Source organism: Vigna radiata, chromosome 4, assembly GCF_000741045.1.
Source record: "Vigna radiata var. radiata cultivar VC1973A chromosome 4, Vradiata_ver6, whole genome shotgun sequence".
Taxonomy (NCBI): Eukaryota; Viridiplantae; Streptophyta; class Magnoliopsida; order Fabales; family Fabaceae; genus Vigna; species Vigna radiata.
Window position 1 is genome coordinate 20,102,733 of NC_028354.1, and position 11,747 is coordinate 20,114,479.

At 34.3% G+C, this 11,747-nt stretch overlaps 1 protein-coding gene across 3 annotated transcripts; it reads left to right on the plus strand.

Moving 5' to 3' along the window:
* Nucleotides 1–2,832: 2,832 nt before the first annotated feature.
* On the plus strand, nucleotides 2,833–10,889 carry LOC106758525 (LEAF RUST 10 DISEASE-RESISTANCE LOCUS RECEPTOR-LIKE PROTEIN KINASE-like 1.4). 3 transcript variants are annotated; one of them, XM_022780110.1, is made up of 4 exons: nucleotides 2,833–3,955; nucleotides 8,721–8,750; nucleotides 8,846–9,160; nucleotides 9,320–10,889. In XM_022780110.1, exons 1-4 carry the CDS (start codon nucleotides 3,214–3,216, stop codon nucleotides 10,246–10,248), a joined length of 2,016 nt encoding a protein of 671 aa, XP_022635831.1. In that variant the 5' UTR covers nucleotides 2,833–3,213; the 3' UTR covers nucleotides 10,249–10,889. The 3 variants fall into 3 exon arrangements, with proteins under 3 accessions (XP_022635831.1, XP_022635829.1, XP_022635830.1); XM_022780108.1 differs by lacking the exon at nucleotides 2,833–3,955 and adding an exon at nucleotides 4,610–5,657; XM_022780109.1 differs by lacking the exon at nucleotides 2,833–3,955 and adding an exon at nucleotides 5,675–7,901.
* The last annotated feature ends 858 nt before the right edge of the window (nucleotides 10,890–11,747 follow it).

Genomic DNA, 11,747 nt, shown 5'->3' on the forward strand with positions numbered 1-11,747 from the left:
TTGTTCCGGTTCCTCTTTCATTTCAGGAGATTAATAATTTCTTCCAAGTATACCGGACAATCAAAGAAGGGTTTGTGGTGAGATGGATAATAGGTTTTGAAGAATGTGACAAGTGCGAAAACTCAGGTGGAGAATGCGGTTTTGAAGGGTCTTCACAGCAAACATGTTACTGCAGAGATGGACCTTGTCCTAATATCTCACCAGATAGCGAAGCATCTTCAGGTACGTCTAAGTTTATTCAAAATTTATTTTTCTGCTTCGTGTTTGACGACGAATTAAGTTAATTTTGAGATCAAATGTTCATCTAATGTGAACATGCATTTAATCTGTCTGAATTCATCCTTTGAAATTTGAACTGACAGATTAAACCCCTTTTTTAATTGGTTGATTGAGATCCAGTTCTTCATCATGTGGGTCAAAGTATACTATATGTTTGGTCTTGTTCCTTGTTCCTTAGTCTTAGGTAGCTCTGAAGTCTTAAGCTAATGAGAGTTTCATCCATTGTTTCACACCATGTTGAGGCCTTTAGGGGAATAAAATTCCAAATTACTGTATTTGGAAAATGCTGAGAAAATGAAAGGAAATAGGGAATGGAAAACATCTATCGTTGTCTGATTCTCAGTGCCGTCACGACATTGAGAAATTGCGATTGGTGAAGCCATTCAGCAATTCTAGAGTGCAACCTCAATTTTCTCGATCAAACATGAAAAAAATTCTCTACCTACTACTAATTCTTGGGTTGATTATTACTATTCTATTTCTTATAGTAATAGTATAACATATTTTCCTCAAAACCTGAAAGGGACATGAGTGATGAAGATAGCTTTGATAATTCCTATATTTTTTGAAGTATGCATAATTATGCTACTTGGAAGTCTCATATTGCATGACAAAACAAAAAACTGATAAATCATAGTTATTCTTTGCCTTTCTTAAGAATAAATATTTAAACTTAAAATTCTCTTTCTATTTCAAAGTTCATAACTTCGGATTTATGTTTAGTTATTTTTGTTTAGATTGCTTGTATTCCCTGTTTCTGTTTAAATGTCGTAATGTTTTAATATTTTATTTCTTTTTAATTATCATTTTTAAATTTCAATACCATATATTAATTACTCTTTTAATTTATGGATGTTAGAATGTTATTTTCATCCTTGTTTATTAATTATGGGTTGTACATAGAAGAACATTGTTTTTAAAACAATATGGTTATAAATAGTCAAAAAGTCAACTGTGTATGTGAATTTAATATCATATTTTGCTTAAAAATCTTGGAACATTGTTTATATAATATACTCTAAATATGTTTGTGCACCATTATTAAACTTTTAGAGTTTATCCTTCTTTGCTAATATGAGCTAACTCTTGTAACATTGTTAACTCACATTAATTAAGGGTCATACTACTATACCTTTGGATTGTTATAAATACTTAAATATTAGGTTTCTTATGTTTGAATTCAAAGAATTAATAATATTATATGTGATTTATTATACTTAATCTAAAATGTTTGGACATAAAGTCATTGAGTTCTAATCAATGTGACTTTATTTACATTCAATATTTTACTCTCTCTCAAATAAAACATATATTTCCAAGTGTCACATTTTGAGATATTTTTAAATCTATTTGTCCTTTTCGAAGTTGAAGATAAAACCTAACTATATTTTATCATTTATATCTTTGTCATTCACTTCATATTTAGTTAATTTATTATGATTTCAGTAATTTACATGTATATGCATTGTGATATTTTAATAAAAATAACAAAACATAAAATCTTATAAATATTTTACTAACTTAAAAAAATAACGTATTTCTTGATGCAATCAATGATAAAGACACTTATAAGTAAAGAAAGCTTCTTTACAATCTTCAAAACCTAAGCCATTTTTGGTGAGTTGGAAAACGTATTTATAGTTTAGATCTAAAGTAGAACTTATTTAACATTAATGAGAATTAGGATTTTTCAATACTCAAATCCTCTGTATCTATAATTAGGTTTTTAAATTAGATGTCTAAATATAAGAATCAATTTTTTGAAAACATTAAATTCATAAAAAATATAATTTATTAAAAAATTAACATTTTGTAAATGAAATCATTCCCAACAAAAACAATATTCAAGAAATAAAAAAAATAACTTCGCGCTAAGTCACTTTCAATTTTTTTTTATTAAAATAATGCATCTATATTCTCACTACACAAATTTTAAATCTTTCAAATGATGACTTTTATATACACAAAAAAGTTGACCTGTTAAAAGATAAGTCTAAAAAAAATAGAGATTCTGACAAACACAATTTTACAATAAAACAAAATTATAAGTGTAGAATGAAAACCCGAAGAAAAAGACAAAAATATACATACAAACAAGACTTCTATACAAAAAAATAAATAAAATCAGCCTGTAAAGACGACTTATTATTTTTAAGACCGTGTTTTCTAATACGATTCATCTATAAAGGTAATTTATTTTAATTTTACTTACTTTAATAAAATTCAGTTAAAATTACAGTGTTATTGTAAATTTCCTTATTGTTAAAATATTGGTTATAAATGTATAGTTGTGAAATAAAGATAGGTTTGAGAATGAGACTTTACCTAAAAAATTAAATAGGAAAGGATAAAGATAAATATAATTTTTTTATTTACAATTTCACACATTTATGATTAAAAAGTAGTTTGAATTGAAATTACATTCTATTTTTTTTTATAAAATATAAGGCATAACTACTCTAAGCGATGTACAATGTATAAAAAAAAAAAAAAAACGTTAAATTCAAGGTCGAAAAAACAACGAAGTAGACGACGTAGAATATGGTTTCAATTTCTTTAGTACGGTCTACTCTTCTGGAAGCAGACTTCGGGAAATTTGGAATGAGACAAAAATATATGGAACATTAAATATACTCAGTGTGTATGCAATGTAACAACGTTATTCTACAACTCCATCTAACATAAGCTATGGTCACGTAATCACACTCAGAATAAATAATAAACAAACAAACATGCTTACATGATAATTTCCAAGTTGCCGTTTGGCTCGGGTTTCTTAGAAACATCAAGCTTTGAAACTAAAACGCCAAATGTTACAGAGTTCCCAATATAATCATCTACGCGCTAGTTTTACTGCTTCAATATATCCTTGTCTTCGTTTTGCTCTCCCTGCATGCACCTTCTTCCTCCCACATCTTCTTTCAACCTCCAGCAATGAAACCTAAGCTAACTCTTCACCCTTCTTTCATCTTCGTTCTGTTGCTCATCTCAACCAATGCTCCGACCTATCTTTGTGAGGAGGATGCTCGATACACCAACTGTAGGAACGCTTTTACATGCGGAGATACCAAGCTGGATCTCAGGTACCCCTTCTCGGGAGAAAACAGAGATAGTTATTGCGGCGAAGAGAAGCTCACGTGTGAAAAACAAGTCCCCATGATAACCATCAACGATGCCAAGTACCGTATTCTTGATTGGCGTAATACAACACAGACAATAACAGTGGCCAGGGATGATTATTGGGATGGTATCTGTGTGAGTGAGTACAAGAACAGTACCTTTGGTAACGCTCACTTTCAATATGATCAGCAATATAATGATCTTGGTAACGTCACACTCTTTTATTGCCCTTCCGATTCAGCTCCCTCTATACTCACGGAATTTTATCAAGAAAGTTGTGGTGCTGGTAAATTTGTCTTCTACACTCCCCTACCCGTACCTCCGTACTCGGGGAACTGTGCGGTTGTGGCGATTCCGATATTTGAAACCAACGCTTCACTTGTTCGTGAAAACAAAATAACCGAGGCGTTACGGAATGGTTTTGAGTTGAATTGGGAGGGAGATAACGGGGAGTGTGAGAAATGCAGTGATTCTGGTGGAGAGTGTGGAGTTGATGAAGGAGATGGAGGATTTCAATGTTTCTGCGTGGATGGACCCCATTCTGCTACATGCAAAGGTATGTCTGTATTTCCATTTCTAGTTTAGTTCGTAAAAGATAAAAATACATGGCTTTTCTCTGTGATTGAAGAAGGGTGTTATTATAACTAACAACAAAACAACACTTTGCCTAAAGAAGAAAAGGGTTGAATATTTGATCCTAGCATTTCCTTGTGAACACCAACGAGAAGTTCATATTGGAGGTCCGGTTGTACCTCAAACACCATTCTCTAATAACAAAGATAAATGTTGGAAAAAAGTTATCTTTATATGGATCACTTCAACCTTTATCACGCAAACAAGGAATGAGATAGAACAGTACTTCATATGGAACAAAACTGGGGTCATAGCATTTGGCATGTCGATTGGTTCCGATTAACTGATGTTGGTTCTTCCCCAAAACGCCATAGCATTGGAAGAACCGGGTCAGCAATTGCTTGCTTGAAGAGAGAGAAAGGACATGATAATGTTTGACTTTTGGGATACTTATGTACACAACAAATCAAACTCCTGATATATTCTCCTGTTGACCATTTCATTTTTCACCCAACCATAAGATTTTATTATTATTATTTTATTTATTTTTATTCTTGGAGTAGACGTGTCAAGCCTCTTTTTATTTTTAATGTGTAAACGAGTAAGCTGGAGTTGTTAGGCATGAAGTTTGGTCATAACTGGCCAGAGCGGTTACACACAGAGCACCAACCCATAAACTTTGTTTAATGTTTAATCAGAGTTAGGTGATACCAATTTGACAATTTTTAACTGAAAATAATAGTAGTTGGTGTCTGGTCAAAGGCTAACAGGTCACCTAAATTTACATTTTCAAAACTCACCAAGCTTCTGTTTAACCTCTGCTGTAATCTCCCTCTTCTCTCTTTATCAATTACAGTGTCAAATCCTCTGTTTCTCTTCTCTACCATACTATTTTTTCTTTTTGAAGATGACACTTTTTCAAGGCTCCTTTTTCTTATTTTTTGTCATAACCATCATCACCCTAAACCAAATTCCAACATCTTGTGCTGACGATGAGCATTATCTGAAATGCAGTTCTCCGTTTCAGTGTGCGAATCTAAAAAACCTAAGTTATCCTTTCTGGGGATTTGGTAGAACCCCATATTGTGGCCACCCTGCGTTTAACCTGCAATGCACAGGTGAAGTAGCAACGCTTACCTTGATGTCAGAGAGTTATAGAGTTCTTGAAGTCAATGATTCGGATCATAGATTCAAGCTTGTAAGAACTGACTACTGGAATAACATCTGTCCCACTATCCTCAGGAACATCACTGTAGATGGCACTTTCTTTGATTACGGCTCAGATACTCAGAACCTGACTTTCTACTATGATTGTCCTTCGTTTCCTCAATCAGATAGCGTTTTCCCTTGGTTTAACTGTAGTGTAAATGGAACTCAAATGATTAACTATTTTGTGACGGAGAGCATGCTTGAGAGTTCTGAGCCAGGTGAAATAATGGGAGCATGCAAATCTAGAGTAGTCGTTCCGATTTTGGAGTCAGAAGCTAAACTTCTAGAAAAAAACTCAACGGTGGAAAATCTTAAGGCCGTTCTTGATAATGGTTTTGACGCGGAGTGGGATGCAAACAATAGTTTGTGTGATAAATGCCAAAACTCTGGTGGGTACTGTGGTTATAACCCAAGCTCAGGTGAATTTATGTGCTATTGCAGGGACGAATCTTCTCCATCCACATGTAAAAATTCAGGTGAGTAACTGTGACTTAGATTTATAAACTTAGCTCCATCATTATACTAAATATTTACTCAGTCACAGTTGCATCTTAAGTTTCTGCTGTTGATGGGGTGGTGTGAACTACCTCCTCTGTTTCGAATAGGATCAGCCATAAGAATTTTAGGAAGATCTGGATAAGAATGCTTCTTCTAGCTGTAAAACATCATTCTTTTGGTTTTCACCTTCTTTTATCTATCTTATCAATGACTTCCTTCCAACATTGCTGCATTTGAAAATATTGCAGATAGAGTGGTAGATATTAGGTAGGAGTAAGTAGCAATCAACAGCTGGGGTTTACACATTCATCTCCCTTTTAACATATTTGTTGCCTTCTTTGACTGCAATTAAACTATCTTTTATTTCTTGTCTTCTCAATAATGTATTTCCGTCTACAAAACTCACTGAAACTCTGCTAAAATTTCTTGAGTAAGTTCAAATCTAGGGATAATTGGCCTGATTCGCAGTTGTGCCTGGTACACAGATTTAGATCCAATGCCCCCAGGATTAAACAAACCAATTTCCAGATTTTTGTAGTTCTTTATCAGTATCTACAAATGATAATCGCTTCCTGACTTTATACTAGTATCTGTAAAGTCCCTTTAGTGGGTTCAAACCACAAATTATCAAATGTGACAAGATATTGGAGCATCTAAAAACAAGATATTTTCAACACTGGCAGCAAAAATGTTTGGCTGTTATAAGAAAAGTCATGCATATGAGGGTGGTAAAGAAGGTTAAAGTCGCTTATCAAAACCTCATGTTCGTAGAAACATTCTTGCTGAGCAAGGCAAGACTGTTTATTATCTTTTCACTACACGTAATTATGTGTTAAGAAAATATTGCACGAAACTCCCTCCGTAAAAATTTGAGTAACCACACTTTTCGACTGAATCATTGAGTTTAAACACAGATACATGAACATATTTTTATAAGTCTTACATGTTCAAATCCTGCGCCTAAATTAAATATATGTTTTCTGACATCATGTTATTAGTTGCCACCACATGTGTCTCTTTTCCTTAACTAACATATTCCAATGCAGCTCCTCCGTCTGAACCATCCGGCCAAAACGTCCAAAAACCACGTGTAACATACTTCTAGATTTTGAACAGCCACCATTTTGAACCATGCTATAACAGTATAATTTGTGTTTGACTTAACTCAATATTATATACGCATCCTTCACGAACTTCCCCAAAAACAATAATTTCCTGTTCCACTATCTCATTATTTTAAAGTGTATGAAACATGAAAAAATAATTTATTCGGCTGCTATTGCTAAAGCCTCAAATCTCAGATTATAATTTTATTTTTCAAACGTTGTCAAAGTCCAAGTCAAACAAATTCATCTTCATGTTCTTTTTTCTTTTCCATTCTTCTCACTTCGTTTAAAGTTCAAATCCTAGGACCATAGTTCATAGGACTGCCACCAGGGACGAACAATAAACCATGTTGTCCCTGTCGTTGACCACCACCACCACCATTGTAGCCATCATCCTCATCTTCTCTCTCCACCACACTACGTCGTTGCCACCCTATGCACCACTCTCCACCTGCCAACTCACCTCCTTCAACTGCGGCACCATCACCAACCTTTCCTACCCTTTTACCGGCGGCGACCGCCCCTCCTTCTGTGGGCCACCACAGTTCCATTTGAACTGCCAAGACGGTGTCGTCCCCGTGTTGAACATCTCATCAGTGAGCTACCGAGTCCTCAGTATCAACTCGGTGGCTCAGACCCTCACCTTAGCGAGATTAGACCTTTGGAACGAGACATGCACGAAAGTTTACGTGAACTCAACTTTTGATGACCCCATCTTCGGCTATGGTTTGGGGAACCAAAACCTGACCTTGTTTTATGAGTGCAAACCCACCTCAGCGTTCACCGAAAAACCAAAAAATCTGTTTCACTGCGAGAGTAATGGAGCTTTGAATGAGTCTTATGCTTTGGTTGGTTCTTTACCTTCGGATCCTATTCTTGGAATTGTTGAATGCGTTCAACATATTTCGGTTCCAATCCTTAAAGAGCAGGCTGATAGGCTGGTGGAAAACCGGTCTTTGCTTCGGGAGATTCTGATGAAGGGGTTTAACGTGAACTATTGGAATCCTTATGAGAGTGTGTGCCTTGAGTGTGTCAGTTCTGATGGCCATTGTGGCTTTGATTCTGATAAGAACCAACCTATTTGTATTTGTGAGGACCAATTGTGTTCAACTCCAGGTATTCCAGCTTTTCGTTTGGTTCATTTTCTCTTTAACTGCTATTTTCTCTTCTTCTCTTGATTCCCTTTCGTCACCTATTTTCACTGTGTTTGGTTCCATATCAAACACACATCTCAGATGTGATTTTTAAGAAGCTAAAAGTCATATACTGTATTTGATTTGGTAGCAGAAAACTATGGTGAATATACAAAGCACGATGAAATTACCATAAAAGCAAATACTTACTAAATTAAAAAATCATGGTGAGTTCAAACTCACCTTGTAACCAAACATGCAAATAGTTTCCATGTCTCAAATGTGATTCCTTACTTTTTAATTGATTGTTGACAATGTTTGTTATTAGGGGTTTGAACTAGAATTCATTTAGAAAGTTGATTCTGTAAAATGATTTTAAAACAAAGAACTTTGTATTTAGGTGTTGACATCTAAAGCAGTAAATAGTAAAATCTTTAAACCAACACACAAACTTTACAATTAATTATGGACTTTGTAAAACATGTTCAAACCTATTAATATTTACTTTAAAACATGTTCAGATCTGTAAAACATAGCCAGTATTTTAAAGTGATTTTACTCAGTATGAATCAGGTGCCACTAAAGATTGTAAAACTCTCAATTTTCATTCTTTTTTGGTGAAAAATCTAGCTATGCTTCTTTCCCTGCAACTTAATTCGCATTTATAGTTACAAGCTTCCACTATTCACCGATTCGGTTAAGAGAGAAATTGAGGCTTTATTAGCTTCTCGTGTTGACTACCTTTCATTTTCATCCCTCTCATCCTTTGTTTTGACATCTTATTTGTTTTGGAATATTGCAGGTAAACGCAACAATGTAGGTGTAGCAATAGGTAACTTTCATTTTGTTAATTTAATACTACATACATAAGTGCTTCCTTTTTGTTTATAGAATTTTACTGATGTCTACTATTGGTACTGTTATCAGGCGCTACTGTAGGAGGAGTTGCAGCCCTTGTTGTCATTCTTGGATGTGTGTACTTTATGATACAAAGAAGAAGAAAAATTTATCAAAAATCAAGAAGTATGGAGCTCTTCATAGCTCCAACTTCAAGCGGAGACACTTTTGCATCAACAACTATCACGTCTCAAAGTCTATCTTCTTACCAATCTTCCAATCCAGTAACCAGGAGTTACTACTTTGGTGTCCAGGTCTTTACCTATGAGGAATTGGAGGAAGCTACCAAAAACTTTGATGCTTCTAGAGAACTTGGTGAGGGAGGTTTTGGCACTGTTTACAAAGGTAACAAAATAACTTACATGTCCACGATGCACAGATACAGTTCCTCTCTCACATACCATATGTTTCTGATACAATGATATAATTATTCTAAAGATGTATAGGATATGATACCTGGTATGATAACTGTTTTTCTTGAACAATCTTATATTTGTTAACCAGGTGAACTCAAAGATGGACGTACAGTTGCAGTGAAACGCCATTACGAAAGCAACTCTAGGCGTATTGTGCAGTTCATGAATGAAGTTCAGATTCTAGCCCGCTTAAGGCACAAGAACCTTGTGACACTCTTTGGTTGCACGTCTAAACATAGCAGAGAACTTCTCCTTGTCTATGAATTCATACCTAATGGAACAGTGGCATATCATCTTCAAGGAAGAGGCTCAAAATCAACTTTACTCCCTTGGCCTATAAGATTGAACATTGCTGTTGAAACGGCTGAGGCTCTAGCCTACCTACATGCAAATGATGTCATACACCGTGATGTTAAAACCAACAACATTCTCTTGGATGATCAATTTTGCGTCAAGGTTGCTGATTTTGGTCTCTCGAGGGATTTCCCAACTGATGTCACTCATGTGTCAACAGCTCCACAGGGAACACCTGGTTATGTTGACCCTGAATATTACCAGTGCTACCAGCTCACTGATAAAAGTGATGTTTACAGCTTTGGAGTGGTTTTGGTTGAGCTTATATCATCACTGCAAGCTGTGGACATCAACAGGAATCGCAGTGATGTGAACTTGTCAAACATGGCTATAAAAAAAATTCAAAACCAGGAACTGCATGAATTGGTTGATCCTTATCTTGGGTTTGAGAAGGATCCTGCTATGAGGAGGATGACAACAGCAGTGGCAGAATTGGCCTTTAGGTGTTTGCAACAGGAAAGAGATTTGAGACCATGCATGGATGAGGTGGTGGAGATCTTAAGAGGAATCAAGAGTGATGGGCTTGGTGGACGGGAAGAGACAGAAATATTGGATATAAGGACTGATGAAGCTATACTTTTGAAGAAGGCTCATTCTCCTGTTTCACCAAATTCAGTTGTTGACAATTGGGTTAGCGGCTCCTCTGTATCTAATTCCTCATAGTTTCTAAGCTTTAATTTTTGCTATTGGTGAAGATCTAGTTAGATAGTGAAACTTGTGTCAGTGAGCTAGTTTAGAAAGCTTCTGTTTTGAACTTGGTATGTTATTATGATGATGAGAAGGTGAATTCACTGCTGATTCAGAAAATGTAATATGCATAGGGGTCAGATAAATACATATATATTCATATTTATTTGGAGGTGTAAATATTCTAGTGTGTTTGTAGCTAAGATGTATTTTTTGAAAAGAATTGTGTTACTCGTACAAGATTTGTACATTGTAAATATTCTCGTGTGTTTGTAGCTAAGATGTGTGAAGTTGTATTGAAATGCATGTTCTGATAAATTAAAAATAGTCTTCTAGCAGTATACCAAGTCTTAGTTTCTGACAAATAAATGTTTACTAGAATCCATTGAATTACCTTGAGACAGGGTGAGAGGAAGAAGCATTTTTTTTAGTATTATCTGTTGGATTTGGATTACTGGTGTTATTGTATCATGCTGTCTCATGTTACCTTGCATAGGCAGAGACAGAATAATTAGTTCTATGTATAGGCTCTACTCCACACAAATGATACATAGCATATAGCATGTGTTACCTACAGTAATTAGTTTGTGTCCTTTACCATTCGGTAGAGAAAACATGAGGGCCTTTCTGTTCCCTCCCACAACTGCGGAGAAAAATCAGAAAAAAAAAAGATATTATAAACAAATAATAGTAATTATTGTAATTATTTGAGAAATATTTTTTATATTATATAGACTACAGGTAATGTGAATTAACCTGAGTGAATATAAATCTTATTTTAGAAATTAATGTTATGATATTAAATTATATTTAACATATATGTTTTAACATGAAATTAGAGTTATGATTTTAGAGTCTGTTTTGGAAAATGACTCTTTACTTGGTAATAGTTAAGACCTATATTATTAACTCAAACATCACGATGTTAATTCCTTTTAAATAAAATCCGGAGAACTTTACACTGAATTATTTCTCAATTAATTTTAAAATTCATTAAAGCTCTTTCAACCTGATAAAATATAAATAAATAGATAGAGGATCTCAACAAAACTTACCCCACGTGCTTAAAATTAAGGGCACTTTTCTTTCTTCGTATTATAAAGATTCATTAGGTACAAAAATGGATTCAAGAAAGGCAGTTCAAGTTATGTAAAATTTTGAGCAGTGATACCTTGACACAGCAAATCCAAAAATTATGTTCATTTGACACGGTCAAATAATAACATTTTAATTATAATTATATTATTTTTTAATTTAAAATCATATATATTATTATATTATTAAGAGTAGTATCAAATAAATGTGTTTTTATTAGATTCGTCTCAAACTAACCTTTTCCTAAAATTTTATACTTAAAATATGCTTAAGTCAACTTAAACTTTTCCACAAGCAGAGTTACTTGGCTTAGAAAAACCAATTCCTTTTGAGTCACATTCTCTCCAAACATTTCCTTGACTTTTTCTTTCCACTCTGCC